Raw genomic sequence first — 19686 nt, 5'->3', positions numbered from 1 at the left:
AAACAAATATATATACTAGTTCAGTGATAATGAACGCCATACTTAACTCCAATAGTTATCAAAGGTACCAGGATTATAATTTAGTACGCCAGACGCGCGTTTCGTCTTCAAAAGACTCATCAGTGACACTCATATCAAAATATTTATAAAGCCAAACAAGTACAAAGTTGAAGAGCATTGAGGATCCAAAATTCCAAAAAGTTGTGCCAAATACGGCTAAGGTAATCAATGCCTGGGATAAGAAAATCCTTAGTTTTTCGAAAAATTCAAAGTTTTGTAACAGGAAATTTATTAAAATGACCACATTATTGATATTCATGTCAACACCGAAGTGTTGACTACTGGGCTGGTGATACCCTCGGGGACGAAACGTCCACCAGCAGTGGCATCGACCCAGTGGTGTAAATAGTTATCAAAGGTACCAGGATTATAATTTAGTACGCCAGAAACAAGAAACTAAAATTAAAGATAATACAAGATTAACAGAGGCCAGAGGCTCCTGACTTGGGACAGGCGCAAAAATGCGTCGGGGTTAAACATGTTAATGAGATCTCAACCCTCCCCCTATACCTCTAGCCAATGTAGAAAAGTAAACGCATAACAATACGCTCAATATGTATAAACCTGGTTTTTTTTTTTGGCTAGCTAAAACGATATGGGTCCTTTAAAATATTGAAAGTGTTCTTTGCATTGAAAGATAATTTTGAAGGGAGCTGATAAATTCTTAGCTTTGAAAAACCTTTATATATTTTTGTAAATACATAAAACAGCATAAAACGAAGAAGTATTTTTTTACAAATAAAATCGTAAAATAAGACCGTAACCAAACACCCTAACTGTTCAATCAACATATATGGAGGCTAAACATTCGGCTCAATTTTGATATATATTAAGTTAAATAAAGGCAACAGTAGTATACCGATGTTCAAACTCATATATCCATGGACAAAAAACAAAATCGGGGTAACAAACTAAAACTGAGGGAAACGCATTAAATATAAGAGGAGAACAACGACACAATACTACAATGTAACACACACACAGAAACGGACCAAGCAACAGACAAAATCCCACGAGAATAACAAATATAACATCAAAACCAAATACATGAATTTGGGATAGACAAGTACCGTGACACGTCTTATCGCAATGTGAATTTACACTAAAAAATAAGAGAAAACAAACGACGCAACGTTAAAATGTAACACATACAGAAACGAACTATAATATAAAAATGGCCATATTCCTGACTTGGTACAGGACATTTTTAAAGAAAAAAATGGCGGGTTGAACCTGGTTTTGTGGCATGCCAAACCTCGCCTTTTATAGCCATGTGAAATATAACATTAAGATGACAACTCAACACCACAGGACTACAATATAAATAAATTGGAGAACACAATTGACAAAGAAACACACGAACAACAGCCAACAAAAGGCAACAAGTTGAAAATCTCCAAGTTAAGAGAGAAGATAAAAAGTAAGCACCAAATTTTCAAAAAGATACTAGATAAAAAACTGTATTTTTACACATACAATGTTAACATTGTCATAATTGGCATGCCATGAAACCAGGTGCAACCCACCATCTTTTCTTAAAATATCATGTACCGAGTCACCGAGTCAGGAATATGGCAGTTGTTAACAAATAGTTCGTTTCTATGTGTATTGACGTTTGTTTTTGATGCACTTCGATGTTCCTATTGTTCTTTTGTTTTCTTCTTATAGTTGATGTGTTTCCGTTTTTGGTTTGTAACCTGGATTTTTTTTAAAGATTTAAGAACACCGGTATAATACTGTTCCCTTAATCTAACAATGTAATTTGCCTCTTTAATACTGTTGTTTTATCGGTACAAATAACGCATCATAGATACCAGGACAAAAACAATAAGGGCGGGAAACTCTATTAAGACAGGAAATAAGAATGTATTAGATAGGGGCCAATATTTCGCCTTACAACAATCCATCCACGGATCAATTCTAGTTGTTGCAATGGTACATTAACTTGTAATACCCCCTTAGTACCGATAAAAAGTCTCAACTCCTTTCAATTCCTAAAATTCTAAAGATATACTCTCTACCAACTTCAATCACAATATTTAAAATTTTGCAAGATCGACTTCATTAAACAGAGCTGTGTCTACATTTTTGAGACTATTAAAACACATACATTTAAATGTGCGAAGAGTTATGACTACCGAACAACGAATTCACCGTAGATCATATACTAAAATGCTAACAACTTTAATTGTCTACATGTTTGTTGGGTTTGGCGGGTAGATATTTCTACAAACAGCTGTTATTATAATATGTATTAATTATGCACCCCTTCTTGATGATTTGATTTAATTTGTACTATTGAAGCAGAATTCAAATAAGACAATCTCCAAGTCAAAAAGGATAATTATCTAGCATCATCATATATAATATAAGGTTTAAAAATCAATCTAATTAAAAACCGATCTCTCATAGCTCCCGTTTTCTGATATGTCGCGTGGGAGATCTAACGAAACCCGCTTTGAGGTCACATGTGAGTGACCTCGTAGGTGTGTCTTTTTCGACCAATGAAATTGAGTCTTCCACGATCTTGGAAGTTTAACGTAAGGTAAAGGGATGTAACTCATTTTATTTACGACAAAATCGTCAGTCAAAATAATTCGTAAACTTTTTTGATTGGCTTATTAATAGGTCGTCAACTCATTTGCATATCATTATAAATTCATAACTTTTAGTTCACTCACATGTGACCTCAAAGCCGGTTTCGTTAGATCTCCCACGCGACATATCAGAAACAGGAGCGATGAGAGATCGGTTTTTAATTAGATTGTTTAAAAATATGAATTTAAACTGCCGGTTAACCGGTTAATCGGTCGAACAATTATCCGAGTAACCGGTTAGTCTTAACTTTTCGATTTGGCAACACTAATATGTACGGTGTTCTGTCAGTCAATATTAACCACAATTTTAGTGAGTGAGTACATCTCATATTTCCTAGTGAATTTGAGATAAATGATATTATAACAAAACTAGGGGTCCGTTCCATATCTTGAAATTTTCCTCGATATTAACACAGGTGGTCTTCAAGCTAGAACCTATAACAAACGAGATGATGTCTACCTGTGGTTAACTGCTCCATTCTCATCTATATCATACGTCCTTCCCTTCTTATTGTGTGTATATATCCAAACTAACACGTCGCACTTGTGCATCTTCACCATATTTGGATATCATGAACAAGGAAGTGTTCCTTACACAAAAATTCCCCACAGAGTTATGAGGGGGACAAAAATTGACATAACTTACGACTTACGATCGCTTTCAAAAATTGGTTGACCTCTGATCGGTTCCGAAAATTTACCGATTGTTTCATTTCGGAAGTGATATTTTGACTAAGCACGTATTAACTTACCTTGTCTATGTGCCCAATTTCGCTGCATCTAAAATACAAACGCTGACATCCAATTTTTGTCATTTATCTTGATTCAAACCTTTGTAATAAAATGATGCTACTAATTTAGTTAATTCTTGAATCAAAATTTATGTAAATGTATGCGCCCAACTTACCTTTCAATGCATTTTTATGATTATAAACAGTACAAAACAAAATATAAACTTTGTAACTATATGAAATGTACAAAAAATTGTAAAAAAGTTAAGACAATCATATAATAGTTTATTGAATTAACATTTCCCTGATGTTGAACGTCTTTGGAATTTATTGACCCAACGAATGAACACATTGCACACGAAGTAAATGGCAGCTTAGATATCAATAATAGTTGTCAAATAATGACTGAAGCCATATGTTGTAGAATAGTTGTCCGTAAATATTGTTAAAACCATTCTCATCGTCTTCATAAGTGTAATCATGGAATAGAAGGTATGTCAAAACAGGGGGCGGGAACACTGTTGGTTTAGAATTAGTTCCTTGTCCTGAAGTAAAGAATGTAATTTTCAATTATCTTTTATAATTTTATTGTAGAAGAAATAAATGTTGCGATATAAATCAACGGGTCGGCGACTCGAGAGCAGACATAGACTAAATGGCACATAATTGCTGATTATTCTACTAAGGCAAAAAGAGAATTTTATTGACTTGTTTTTAAAGTTGTTTTTTTTGTCTACGTGTGTGGTCGGTAAATGAGTTTCATGTCTCATTTTGTTCAGTAAGAAAATTGAAAATGGAAGTGGGGATTGTGTCAAAGCGACAACAACTAAGATCATTTCTGATGTTCCCGTGGTTTTGTCTATAATAAGTGTCAATTCTTCTTACACATCATATAAACATTATGAGTTTTAGATTGTACATTATGAATATATATTCCTAATTTTCTTATCATCTGCATGATCTTAAGGGGAAAGAGTGATTTTATAACTGACCATCAGTGTATTAGTGCATCCTAGACTATGCATACATTGGTACTGAAAGCATATACATAATTCCCTAGAATATTGAATCGAAAAGTTAGTAAGATTTCATACGGAGATTTACATATGAGCACACATACGTTCCAATTAACCAACGAGTTTGTATAAACCATATGAGCAACTCGACGGGTGCCAATAGTAGTACAGGATCTGTTTAATGTTTGAGAGCATCATAGATCACCCCCAGTTTTTGGTGGGACTCGTGTTATTCAGTCTTAAGTTTTAAATGCAACTTCTTTAGTTTTTTGTCATATCAGTTTCCTTCGACTTTTGTGTTTGGGCATCTCAGTACATCTGCCGCCTCTATTTTAATAACAGTTTTTTTTCTAGCATAGAATTTTGTCCTTTAATATTGAAATCAGCACCGCCGTTCTTATCGTCCTACCAATATTTGCGGACCATAGAGTCCCTCTTGTACGCCCATCATTAAATAAATATCACAAGGACAATAAGAATTAAGCAGCTTCTACATAGTCATAATACTTTACACGTGTCATTTCGGAGTCTTTTACAGCTTGATATGCGATTTCGGTTTCGCTCATTGTTGAAAGGCGTAAGGTAACTTTAATACATGTATGTAAAGTTGTTATATATCATTTGATCTCTTGTGAAACCAGGTTCAATCCAAACTTTTTCTACATTGGAAAATGCCTGTACCAAGGCAGGAATATGACAGTTGTTGTCCATTCGTTTGATGTGTTTTATCATTTGATTTTGCCATTGATTAGGGACTTTCCGTTTTGAATTTTCCTCGAAGTTCAGTATTTTTGTGATTTTACTTTTTGTGAAGAGTTGTCTTATTAATCATTACATCTCATTTTCTTCATTTACTTTATTTTAATGATTTGCACCAAAAACATTATTGTTTGTAAATATTAACTTACGTGTTCACTTAAAAAACTATATCTTCTTAAATTTACCATTATACAATAATGTCAATTAGGTTCTTGATATTAAGCATGCGTATATTCTAAACAGATTACTTACGTTGTAACATATTTTGAAACTGTCCATTTATACATCCCAAACTCAAGACAATTAAAATACAATATTTCACAATCATTGTTCACTTCTTACTCGATCATGAGTTTTGACAAGAAGTATTTACATATGACATTTTAGTATGAAACGTCATTTCAGGGAAAATACCAAACATGATGCAACGTTACATGTGGTAAACATCTTTTACAAGATAATCTAAATTGTTTCTATATAAATAACTGTCAGAAGACAATGAAATTATTATGTTAACCACTAATTGTCCAGACAAAAAATGCAGAATTTTTTCATGTATACTTATGAATGATTAAACCAATTCTTCCGACGTAATGTTAAAAAAAATTAAGTCAATAGGAGTTTCCTAACAATATTTTCTCACGGAATTGTGAATTGTAACAAGAATCAGCGTGATTGGCTATAAACCATTTGTATTAACAGTGTATTTCTAGTATACTCTAACATATATATACATGTACCTACATATGTCTGGTCCATATGGCATTGCCTATGAAAGCATGCTAACCGGATAATGAGTACATACGTACTTTGAACTATTTGAACGAAGTGTGATTAATTTGTATGGAAACACACAAAATGTGTTTTAAGCATATCAAAAAGAAAGGCAATAGCTAAACTTTCATTATGCAGGATTTGTCCATGTCGCCTTTGATTTCTGTTTAGAATTTGATTAACAAGACGATTTGAACAGATAAAAGATATCAATGGGAATCCATGTAATTCAAGAGATGGTCATCACATTTCTATAAAATATTATTGAAGACCACTAATTTGGTGAACTGATTAATGAATTTTACTTTTTTTGTTTGTTTTCTCATAGTTGTGTACCGAATATCACATTTTAATTACAAGATTGTAACAGTCTTGAACATGAGCCCGTAAAATGAACTTAACCCATTTATTCTGTGTTAGGACATTACACAACATAAATATTTCGGAACCTTCAGCAACGCTGAAATTCGCGAATAAGGAAATGTATATTCCTTTTTCACCAAATAGAAAATGTATATTCTTTCAAAAGTACAGGCATGCCAGCAGCGTTCAAACAATGGACATTTTTATTTTTCCATCTCAACAACCCCTCCTTTTTTTTAAGAAGCAGCACCTTATTGGATTTGTTTAAAGAAGCAGCACCTTATCTGATTTTTTTAAGAAGCAGCACCTCATCTGATTTTTTAAGAAGCAGCATCTTATCTGATTTTTTTAAGAAGCAGCACCTTATCTGATTTTTTTAAGAAGCAGCACCTTATCTGATTTTTTTAAGAAGCAGCACCTTATCTGATATTTTTTAGAAGCAGCACCTTATCTGATTTTTTTAAGAAGCAGCACCTTATCTGATTTTTTTAAAGAAGCAGCACCTTATCTGATTTTTTTGAGAAGCAGCACCTTATCTGATATTTTTAAGAAGCAGCACCTTATCTGATTTTTTTAAGAAGCACCACCTTATCTGATTTTTTTAAGAAACAGCACCTTATCTGATTTTTTTTAAAGAAGCAGCACCTTATCTGATTTTTTTTTAAGAAGCAGCACCTTATCTGATTTTTTGTAAAGAAGCAGCACCTTATCTGATTTTTTGTAAAAAAGCAGTACCTTATCTGATTTTTTAAGAAGCAGCACCTTATCTGATTTTTTTAAGAAGCAGCACCTTATCTGATTTTTTTAGAAGCAGCACCTTATCTGATTTTTTTAAGAAGCAGCACCTTATCTGATATTTTTAAGAAGCAGCACCTCATCTGATTTTTTTAAGAAGCAGCACCTTATTTGATATTTTTAAGAAGCAGCACCTTATCTGATTTTTTAAAAAATAATAATCGAGTCAGTAACATTGATAGTTTCAACTTCCTAACCGATATCAATAATAAATTTCATATTAAAACATGATAACAAGAATACATTTTCGGCACATATTTACCCTAAGGTAAAACAATTAAAATTATAAAAAAAAACATCTAGCTAGACATGTTTATTAATATTGACCGTTTATCTTTTATGAAGGTTTTCCTGTATTGTGATAGACAGTTATTAATACTTGAATTAGGATACATGATATAAAAGGATTTTTTGGCAGTATATTTTGTTTTAATAGCAAAGATACAAAATAAGAATTCTTTGGTACATGTAACTTAATGACTGTTTATTTGAATTTATGAAATAGATAATAGATATAGGAATATCTGGTACGAGTGTCAATGAGACAACTCTTTATAAAAAAAAAGATAAAAAAATTAGTGAACCCCGAGGAAAATTCAAAACGGAAAGTCCCTAATCAAATGACAAAATTAAAAGCTTAAACACATCAAACGAATGGATAACAACTGTCTTTTCCCGACTTGGTACTTAGAAAATGGTGGATTGAACCAATTTTTAAACTTACAAGCTAAACCTCTCACTAATATGACAGTCGCATCCGATTCCTTTATATTGACAACAATGCGCGAACAAAACAAACAGACATAATAGGTGAAAATGTCTAAAATAGGGGTATATCAGTCAACATTGTGTTATAATCATAATCACTATAAAAACAAACAAATATGTAACAGAGAAGCACAAAAAGACATATATCAAATATAACAACCTCATTCATTGCTTTTTATTATACGATTTTATTTATCTATGTTAAATCTAAGTCGCAATTTGTAAAAATAAACCATTATAGGTCAAAACGGAGCCTTGTCTCACACAGCAAGCTATAACGGGATCCAAAAATGACTAGTGTAAAAGCATTCGAACGGGAAAACCAATGGTCTAATCTATTTAAAAACGAGAAACACTTATGAACCACATGAACAAACGACAACCACTGAACATCAGGTTTCTGACTTAGGGCAGGTGCAAACAAATGCATAGTATCAGATAATTCGTTGTGCAAAACTCCCCCAAACAATGTTAATCTATTTTTTTGAATGGCAGTTTTCATTCAAGGGAGAAGATAACAGAGCTTTCGAAAACCAAAAGTCGAAGAAAAGACAAACGATTACAAAAAAAAAAAAATAAACAGAAATCTATCGGTTAAACAACACGAACCCCATTAAAAACTGAGGGTGAAAATGGTTGTTTCGGAAGGGTCCATAGTTCTATTCCAGAAAATGACCCGTTGAATTACTCCTGTTAAAAATGATTTGATGAGTAATATCTAATGAGTAGACATTATGTAGTGTATCTTTTCTAACCCCAAGACAACATTAATTCATAAATTCATAAATATTCCTCTAGTTATATCTTCTAACCCTAAAACTTGACCGAATGTAAAAAAATTAAATGCCAGAACAAACTTTTCCCCGTTGATCACTACAAGGTAAGAATACAGTAAAACGTCACATTCGAGGAAAGGAGTACCCTAAAATAACTACGACAAAAGGAATACAACAATGTTCATTTGTGACACTTATATTTCATAAAATTCAGTGCAATGTAGACAATGCATTATGTATACATAATCAATCTTTCAAAGAAAAACTATACTTTGACTATCTTATTCAATTTAAAGTTAAGGAAACCACCGAAACAACGTTGTCTTAGAAAGTGTTATACATTAAAATTACTATTCACATTACAAATAAACTTGCATCATAGAAATAGCTACTAGGCAGACGATATCCATGGGGTATGTCTGTCCACTAACAGCGGTACACTTGGTTGCCAAGTGGTCTATGTATTTCATCTACAGTGACCAATATATGTTGAATCACCCACATGCCAAGGTGTGTCCGATCTTATCTCAATTGACTAGTATTGCCAGATTGTCCTCCATTTTTAACTTTAACTTAATGTTATATTTAACATATTGTCTTAAAAGCTCGACGTTTGGCTAGCCACAAAACCACGTTCAATCACCATAAATGGCAGTGGTTATCTTATAGTTCGTTTCTTTGTGTGTTGAATTCTCTTTTGTTTTTAGTTGAATTTTAGTGTTTCTGTTGTTTCGTTGTTTACCTTTTATAGTTGGTGAGTTACCCTCGGTTTTAGTTCATAACCCGGATTTGTTTTCTCTCAATCGATTTATGACTTTCGAACAGCTGTATACTACTTTGTCTTTATTTGGGGTATATTGTTAAAATATGTACTCTATGTTTTGCTATACTGATATAGTTACGATTTGCGTTTATGTGTTTTATTCCAAAAAGTATAACTATACATATAATTCTTTAATCAACAAACAGAACTTTTACAAACAACACATGGAACTACAACAAATTGTAAAACAAACTATAACAATGACAAGATTACAAAGTTAATCAAATTCAAGGTTGACAACATGAGCCATTGCAAAGCATTTTAGTATACCTTCATCTCAATTCCTTTGTAACAACAACAACATATTATAGTTCTCGCACTTTTTATAATAGATGTAGATAGTTATAAATGTCGTTTACGGAAATATGTGATCACAGTTTTAGTTAAGATAGGGTCGAAAATTTGTGATTTGATACACTGTCCTGTTCCGATATGCATCATGTCGTTTACGCTGACTTTTTAATATAAAAAGAATATATTGAACAAACCAAATATACCATAAGGTAAATAAGTTCGTAGAATGGCAAAAACGGACTTTTCGTTTATCCTATGCAAACAAAGCAGCTGAAAATAAAACAAATATAAAAATATGAATTTGGTTTTTACGGTGAATACTCTTTAGAAATAGAAATGCAAGAGAAACAATTTCAAAGTAACATTGCTTTTAACTTTTCAAATTACATCACGTTTAACACCTATAAATTCCATTTTATTTATGTTCTTTTTAGTTTGTTATTTTTTTTGGGGGGGTTGCACCGTCAGACTAATTGTGGAGTATTTAGATCTAGTTTGGTGATTGTGTCTCCTGGTGTCTTCTATCCTCCTATTACATTACTTACATTATGTTATTACTCATGTTATTTGACATGACTATCTAATTTTTTAACTTTAACAGGTAATATTAGTGTTAATATAATCACCTGCTTGCTTAAACTGATGATTTCAATCTAATTTGGGATGCTTTCGTCATATTTCTTTACGAAACTACAGCAATAACTATAATTTCAGATTTTATTTTCATAATATTAAAACACAACTACTTTCCCATTTTTTTGGTAGGGTTCGTGTTGCTAAGTCTTTACTGTTTTATGTTGTGTATTGCGTACTGTTGACTGTCTGTTTGTCTTCTTCTTTTTAAACCATGGCAGTTTATTTTCGACGTATTAGTTTGAGTGTCCCTTTTTAAGCTTTCGATCCTCTTTATAATACAATATGAATGACTCACCCATTAACAGGGATGGATTTGACATTAATGAACGCATATCTCCAACAGTCCCACGTTCCCGCACATGTTCTAATCCTTCATCTAAAAATCCTCTGGACTGTGTTATACCACCTTAAATCATAGAAAGAAATGTAATCAATTCATCTTTCCTTTTTGTAATGTAATCTTATTTTTACAATGTTGACTTTGTGTTTAAAAGCTATTCGCTCTTGGAAAACTACACTTAATAACAGAATCGTAATTATCAAAATAAACAGTTAAAACAAAAGAAAGACAAGAAAAGTCACAATTGTCATATTTATTCGGATAATTAGCATAAAAAGAGGTACTTCAGATATTGAAATTTAATGTTATTTTTCCGTCCATTTCATTGTTTCAAAAGAAGTAAAATTACTGAATTTTCCCTAGCATGGAACTTAATGCATCATGCAAAATGTTATCTTGAACTCGAAATCAAAAATAAGTTACTCGAAGTATAAAAATACCAACTAAATTGCAACATTGAAAAGCAAACATTTAGTGACACTAACCAACACCACTTTTCCAGTGGAAGTCAAATTTCTCGATCAGCTTTTATTTCAGAAACTATAAATTGTATTAATATATATCCTCCTGAATATGCAATAATTGATGTCTCGTCAAAATTACTTACACAGAAATGATGCTACTCGTCAATCGCATCACCTGCTGATGATAACCACAACCGTTTATATAATACTCGCTATTTTTAGTCTACTTACTTCCATAGGAATTGTATTGTCTCTGGGGTCTATAGGATTCATATATACTGGGTTTTCTTGTTTGTCTCGATCGTGGATATAGATATCGAGAAAAACTGTTATATTGAAAAGACGGAGATTCACGTAGATATTCAAATCCTTCGTCCATGAATTTTCTTTGTGATCGGTAGTCTAAAAATAAAGTCAACATTTCGGTTATATACATGTATGTATACAGGAAAACAATGTAAAATTCTAAGGCATTGGTTGCAAATTTGGCACAAAAAGACCATTTCAAGCTTTTGAATATTTCTTTTAAATGGAAATCAAATATTTTTTTTTTTAAATATTCAGTTTGCTGAATCAAATGTTATACAATTTTAAATATTGATATTGAAGAGAAATACATATATACAGTCTGTGCCTATTTCTGAAATGTTTGTGGTCAGACAAGTATTTTTCACTATTTGTTGTTGTCTTATTAGTATAATGACAAGTAATACGTTATAATTCACGAAAATTGTTGGTATTTTCTTTCATGCATGATACATGTGTGAACGGCCCATTATTTGCATGGCTCTGAAAGCAGTCTTCTGAAAAGGCGTTAATGTCTAGTCGCACTATCTTGAGTTGTTAATCAAAGTAAATCATAATAGAAATTTGTAAAATCTGACTTTTGAAGTTCCACCCCAATTTGGAACGTAAAGTTGTTTTGTGTGAGGAAAAATAATTTCAGGTAATCAAAGTTTACTTTTCAACAATACTATACCTTGATAAAACTGTGTTGATGCTTCCAAGATAGATAATGCAAATATCAGGCAAACAAATATGTAATTCATTTTGTATATCCTAGATATATGCTGAAAATAAATCAAAACGAGCAATAATGATAATTGGATGGATTGATTGATGGGTACTCGGAACTAGCAGCAAGTATAACATGAAAAGTGTTAATGTACAAGACACGCCGAGTCAAATTTTTAACGGTAAAATCAACTAATTTGTTTACGTTTTCTTCAAAACACTAACATTTCTACATACGAAAGAATATGTTATATTAGGTCTCTATGTTGTTGTGCTCTTATGTTTAAATTGTGTGTCCTTTGTGGTGCATTGTGCTAATTTGTGCTAAAAGGAGGTTCTTTGCGCTAAATTGCAGTGCTTTTAGAACGAGTTTATATAGAGTTTTAAAATTTACATTGTGTTAAATTAGTTGCATACGAATAATCTTTTAGCATTCGTTTTATAATACACCTATATTTATATCATTATCAACATCTCACAAAGAAATCCGCTTAAACCGGTTCTACAAACATGTAGTGGCCATTTTGAACTTGAGTGAGTGAAGTGTGAGGTTTTACTCATATAACCCCCCTTTTTTGTGTGGGTGTGTTGATGCTCTTTTTTTGTAGTTTGTATGTTGTGTTTTCTAGACTGTTGTTTGTTTTGTTGTATTTTGTTTTTGCATGATTTTGACGGTTTCTCTTCGTCTTATGAGTTTATCTCCCATTAGAGTTAAAATGACGCAAAACCATAGAAGAATTGTAATTACTTAGCTTTAGGCTTTCCCAAATGCCTGCAGAGATTTTGTGGGATAAATTAAAACAGCAGATTATTTATTATCCATTTAAGTTCAAACCAGTCATAGAAGGTATGGAGTTTGTCATAAGTGAAGGCTTTATACTGAAATAAAGTTCCTTACACACACAACATTAGAACTGTTGTGAAGTATTGTCTCATTTGCAATTATATTCACACCCACATCTCCCTATTGTTATATAAATTCCCCATATATTGATGAGTGAAGTGTGAGGTTTTACTCATATAACCCTCGGTTTTAGTTTATAACCCGGATTTGTTTTCTCTCAATTGATTTATGACTTTCGAACAGCTGTATACTACTTTGTCTTTATTTGGGTTATATTGTTAAAATATGTACTCTATGTTTTGCTATACTGATATTGTTACGATTTGCGTTTGTGTGTTTTATTCCAAAAAGTATAATTATTCATATAATTCTTTAATCAACAAACAGAACTTTTACAAACAACACATGGAACTACAACAAATTGTAAAACAAACTATAACCATATATAAATTGCAAGAAATAATTATTTCAAAAATGTATTCCTCCCCCTAAAAAGAGGACAACAACATAGTTTCACAACAACTACCAATACAGGGTCAAGTAAGTTATTTCTTAGTTCGTAATGATTATCCCTATATATGTCCACATAAATTCATATAATAGTTTCCATATGCCACAGATTTCCATATGTCATTGAACCTCTGTTCAGGGCCGTTTAGTGACCAGCAATATAAGTAATACGTGGGTGTCAATAATGAATATAATACTAGTTTTGTCACATGTAAAGGATATTTAACATAAACATATTTATTGACATGATATTTATTAGCTTCATGAGTATCAACAATAATATGTCATTCAAATAATGATATACTTAGGCTAAATGACAATAAGACAAACAAACGAAGGAACAGGAATTAAGAAAACCCACACGTAATGTTCTTAAAAACATGTCTGTTATGCTTACGTGCATTCACCATGATAGTAATGCTAGTAAGATTTGTTTTCTTTAAAAATTATAAGAGATAAATGCATTTATTCATATTTTCAGTTAATTGCAAGAGTTACAAACCTAGAATAATAATAAAAAAAAAATCAGCGACATAGTTCATCTGCTCCCAACGTACGTTGTGCACATGTATGATGATAAACCCTAACTGAAACGAAAGTAAATGGCCGTAGCTATTTCTATATGTGATATGTGCTTGTCTAATTATCTAATTAAGTTGATAAACAGTCATGTGAAAACCTGCATTCACTCTGATATATTTATAGGATGTTTCCCTCCGTTTGTAACTCGGATTAGTTTTTTCTCTATCGATATATGAATTTCGAACAGCGGTATACTACTGTTGCCTTTATTTACGAAACCTTATTATATTAAGAACAATCATGTAGTTAAAGTTGTGTCTCTATTTTTTCTGGTAAATCATTTATTTCACTCTGAATGAAATGTTTTAATTTTGGATTCCATTTTACATTTTGAAAGAAAAACATATACCTTCTATAAACATATAGATTTCGAATCTAATTCTTGAAAGCCAAGAACTATATTCATAAACTCAACAACGATACCAGGAATACATTTTTATCCTGGAGACGATCCGTTTCGTCTACAATAGACTCATCCGTGATGCTCGAATAAAAAAAGTAAAAAAAAAAAATCAAGTTCGAACTGAACAGCATTGAGGACCAAATATTCCAAAAATCAATTTCATTTCATCTGGATCTTTCCAAGACTACAAAAATAAGAAACGAATATAGGAAAGCTTTTACTTATAAAAAGTTGAATATCGAAAAACAAAAAATTCTAACCGACAAATATCCTGTTATAACATATAATTTGCCTTAAGGATATATCAAACATCGATGACCTATTACTTCAAGGTATTCATGATCATACATTTTTTCTCCGGCTAAGAACGAGAGAGACTACCGAGACACGATTACAACAAAATGTCTTATAAAATTCTTTTAAGTAGTAGTTTTTTTTTCTTTCCGTTTTTTTTATCATTAATATACCACATGTGGGGTGAATTATAGGACAATGTATTATTTATTGTTATCTTTGATTATAATTAGTTTTATATGTCAATGATGTAGACCATAAATGAAAAAAAGTTGATAGATTAATGAGTGTCTTTATAAGTTAACATTTGTCCCTTCTCATGTATAGATATTGAATATATAAACCAAAAAAAGTGACAATGCAAATCACGCTGTCAGTTTTATATTAAACCAATATAAAAGGAGCATAGTTTTCCATGATAATAGAATTTGTTATAATATATGTTGTAACCTTTTTTCCCAGAAGAAATAGTTAGACATTTTGAATCTAACTGGCTCTCAGCTGAAATGTAAAAATAACCCCGTTTTTCTATGAACTCAAATATGTTGATATAAGGCAGAATATATGTGTTTTGGAACATGATTTTGAGGGTATGTGATTTCGATAATGCGCGTATGAAATAAGACAAAGTAACATAAAAATCAGCAGATGTTATGATTGTCAATAGGCAACTCTTCATTAGAGACCAATTTTCAACGATAGGTCATCATACATCAACTAGAATGAGTAAAACCCATACCGTATAACAAGTTATAATAAGCTTAAGGATAACGAATTTAAACTTAAGCTCTGATAAAGATACAAAAGAATAAATGATAAAAACAAATATGAAAAACAAAAACCACTGACTCATATGCGCCTAACTGTGGCGGGGTTTAACATGTTTGCAGTCGCGCCAACCCTCCATTAACCTAGGACAGTGGTGTAACAGTACGACATAAGAACAAACTATACAAATTTATTGGCAAGGGTTTAACCTAGAAGATAAAGTACAGACATGTGAATACTCGCAGTTATTGAAAGTTATGTAGTTAAAAAAAAATATCAGGTATCTAAGACTAAAAAATCAAAGATTCCGAGATCTCATTACAGTGTTTAATTGATAACATTTTAGAATATCAAGTGTATTTTAAATTGCTGTTTATGTGCTGTATGCCTATTAACACATGTTATCAAGTTTTATGGATGCTCTACCCATAATGTATTTCACTTATCGTCTACACAGTGCAATATGTCCATTTTGCATATATCTACATAAAGAGCAAATTGTAATCCACTGTTTTACTAGAGGCCATTCGTCAACGGACTTCTGTTGTTAACAGTCATGTAAACATAACATTAATGTCGGTCAATTTGTCTACAATCGCGATAATCAATTTACAGTTACTAATTTATGTTCAAATAAAATATGTACATGCAAATTATAATACCCATGCAGCCTAAGGTAATCATGTGTTCATTTAAGTATATAATATGCAGCGTGTTCAATTAAAAAAAAAAAACACAAAAAAAAAAAAAACAAAAAAAACTGAACGTTAATACTAAAAAGATTTGGTACATTTAAGACCATTTAATCTTTTTGAAACTGAAGGGTAAAAAAAGTTCTCATAAAGTACCGACTCCTGGCGACAAAATCGTTTCAATTAACTTGAATATTTATGTACAAACTGTTATTTTGTTAAATGGAAGCACGAAATTACCACACTAACTCAATCAATAAATATTTCAATTTTATAAACCTATCTTCTAACGTTTATATGTGTACAGTTTGTATGTAAATATACTGAGTGCCAATGAAAACGCAACACTTTTGCTTTTCAAAAATATCTTATAATTTTTATTTCATTTATATAAGAACTTTTTATAGTTGGTTGAAAATGACTATTAAGACAATTGTCGACAACTTTACGGTTGACTGATCCATGATTCAATGAAGCCTTTCACAGCATACAATTGCGCGAAGACTGAAGTTTTAGCCTCTACAAGAACCCAAATCATCCACAAATTCTAACAAAATGGATCATTTAATGATAAGCCACATCCCGGGGTACAAAAAACAAGAAACGCTCAGCAAGACCGATACATTTGGTCTTTAACATATCCGATATCGACTCTGACGGCTGTCCAAAGGTCACGAGAGTTCCATGGTGGTCACGGTAGAACCTTTGGAGTAATTTCAGTAAAGCACCATTTGTACAGAAATTGTTAAAGAGCACCACAGTCTTTCCTTAGTGACATCTAAACGGCCGTCTGGCGTAAACATCGAATTCTGTAGACCAAAAATCATTCATTATGTACCAAAAACCGTCAGTGGTGGTTACATAGACATTTGGCACCCGCCTTGGTCAAAAGTCATGCTTTTCGCCGGATTTTGGTCCGATCGAGCAAATTTTGCATTTGACATGGTTAAGACGATGAAAACTACCACCAATATCATAAAGTCAGCTTAAGTTTGCTTTGCGGGACAAGTGGAATAAGATTCCTCTGAATCACATTAAACGTCCGGGATGATCAATTCCACGGCGCTGTCGAGATTGCGCTGCACCACGGGCTTGTAACATTTTTTGTTAGGACTGTGTTGATGATTCGACATTGGATGTTTCGTTTACCTATTGTGCCCAAAAGATGACAATGACACATTTTTGTTTGATATCGATCTATTGTTAATATTGTTAATTTTCAAGAACAATTTATTTTGAAAGATTATCATTTCTAATATAAATTTTATCTTTGAAAACCAAGTGTTGCGTTTTCATATAGAGCCTATGTAAAACTTATTTAGATATAGGAAGATGTGGTATGAGTGCCAATGAGACAACTCTCCATCATAGTAATAATTTAAAGTAGTAAAACAATTATAAGTCATGGTACGGTCTTCAACACGGAGCCTTGGCTCACATCGAACAGCAAGGTATAAAGGGCCCCAAAATTTACTACTGAACATCAGATTCCTGACTTAGGACAGGTGCAAACAATTACACCTTTTCTTCGATATGCTGTGCCCAACCTTCTCAATGGTTCACAGTTTTTGTCAATTATAAAATGTAAACAGTTTGTAATAAAACAACGAAACAACTATAGTAAGTATACAAACAAGTAGAATATAATAAACTGAATCTACTAGAAAACATTAAATAAGATTGTTCCTGTTCATAAATTATTTTGGAAAAAACGTGTTCCTTTAATTTATATCTTTAGATAGAGATCGTCGAATTTGATCGCATATTTAAGGTTAATTAATGATGTTGTTGAATTGCAGAGTACTTGAAAAATAACATTTCATCAGTTACGAAACATTCATAAGAAACCAGAATGACCGTAAGAATTGCCTTTTTAAAAAACACAACCAAACATAATCTGCGCTTTGTCAGTCGTTAAGTGTAACGAATGCACTTTGCACCGCACATATATGTGCCCTAAAATAGTCGTTTGAATTTCCAAGTAAATTTATATGTTTGTTTAGCAATTATTCGTGAGACTTTATAAATCTAACTATCTCTTTAACATTTCTCATTTGACTGACTGAAGTTTTTTTTGTTGTTGTCTATTAAAACATACCTTTACTCTTGGGTATTCCTTGGACGTGAAGGTAAAAATTACTTGAGGTTTTTTATTTATATATAGTCATTAGCTTCATGTATCTTAATGATTGTTCTGACAGATTTTATATTTGATACACATATAGTTAATAGGTTTGTCGTAAACATCAATAATTATCTGAAAGACAATAAACATCTATTTTGGGCCCATTATTTAACACTATTATACGATTTATGGCTATTATTAACTTTTCTGTGGGTATCAAATGGCTCTTTCAGTTTGTGCATGGTATCACACGTGTCGTGAATAATTAGTACACTAAATTGCTCTATTTTCAACGATTTACACATACTTTAAGGGGCAAACCAATCTTTATGTATTATAGTATACATGATGCACAATCTTTACCAGGTACATTTGTTATTGCTATTTCAATAAGTTATCTTCGCGAAATAAAGAACAAATGGTTCTACTGATTTAATGGAAATAAAGAACAAATGGTTCTACTGATTGAATGGAAATAAAGAACAAATGGTTCTACTGATTGAATGGAAATAAAGAACAAATTGATCTACTGATTGAATGGAAATAAAGAACAAATGATTCTACTGATTGAATGGAAATAGAGAACAAATGGTTCTACTGATTCAATGGAAATAAAGAACAAATGGTTCTACTGATTAAATGGAAATCATAAATAACTTTTACAGACGACTTGCTATTTGTATGTGTTATACACACGACTTGCTATTTGTATGTGTTATACACACGACTTGCTATTTGTATGTGTTTATTTAATGGCGAAGCATTTAGTCCGCTGCATGCAGTATATTTAACAATGAAAATTCAAAGAATTATCACTTTACTTTAGGCCAAAGACTTCGATTTATAAATGAATATATCATTGCATTAGTGTTAAAATGAAAAAAAGGGTACAATGTATGTTAAAAGAAGAAAAGAAGGTACATTTGTCTAAATCACTGGGGTAAAAATGTCAATCAAAGATAAACTAATAATGAAGATTGTCACAAAGTTGGTTCTGGGAAAATGATATGAGATAAAAAAAAAATAGTTCAAAGTTTTATATTCTATATGACTTAATATAGCCTGCAGGTCTCAAGTAAATTTAGATTTAATTAGATTAGTCAGGAGAATTAAAATTAATAAACGAGTAGAGCAGGATCTGCTTACCCTTCAAGAGGTCAGGAGCTCACCCCGGTTTTAAGCGGGGTTAGCTTTGCTCAGCCATTAGATTTCTATGTTGTGTTTGGTATGCTGTTGTTTGTTTATTGGTCTTTTTCGC

The 19686-nt window shown here is 31.9% G+C and overlaps 1 protein-coding gene and 1 long non-coding RNA gene across 2 annotated transcripts; both read right to left on the bottom strand.

The window, feature by feature from the left end:
- Window positions 1-3656: 3656 nt before the first annotated feature.
- Window positions 3657-5596, bottom strand: LOC143066457 (uncharacterized). The gene is made up of 2 exons (XR_012975624.1): window positions 5416-5596; window positions 3657-3933 (listed from the first exon to the last, which is right to left on the bottom strand). It is a non-coding gene; the product is annotated as an uncharacterized LOC143066457 (long non-coding RNA).
- A 3982-nt stretch (window positions 5597-9578) lies between these two features.
- LOC143068194 (uncharacterized) lies at window positions 9579-18481 on the bottom strand. Its single transcript, XM_076242055.1, has 5 exons — window positions 18402-18481; window positions 12176-12266; window positions 11428-11598; window positions 10688-10798; window positions 9579-10026 (listed from the first exon to the last, which is right to left on the bottom strand). Exons 2-5 carry the CDS (start codon window positions 12243-12245, stop codon window positions 10010-10012), a joined length of 369 nt encoding a protein of 122 aa, XP_076098170.1. The 5' UTR covers window positions 12246-12266; window positions 18402-18481; the 3' UTR covers window positions 9579-10009.
- Between the last annotated feature and the right edge of the window lie 1205 nt (window positions 18482-19686).

This window comes from Mytilus galloprovincialis, chromosome 3 (assembly GCF_965363235.1).
Source record: "Mytilus galloprovincialis chromosome 3, xbMytGall1.hap1.1, whole genome shotgun sequence".
NCBI classification, from domain to species: domain Eukaryota; kingdom Metazoa; phylum Mollusca; class Bivalvia; order Mytilida; family Mytilidae; genus Mytilus; species Mytilus galloprovincialis.
Note: the sequence above shows the minus strand (reverse complement) of the source record. Positions and strands in the feature narration are given on the sequence as shown.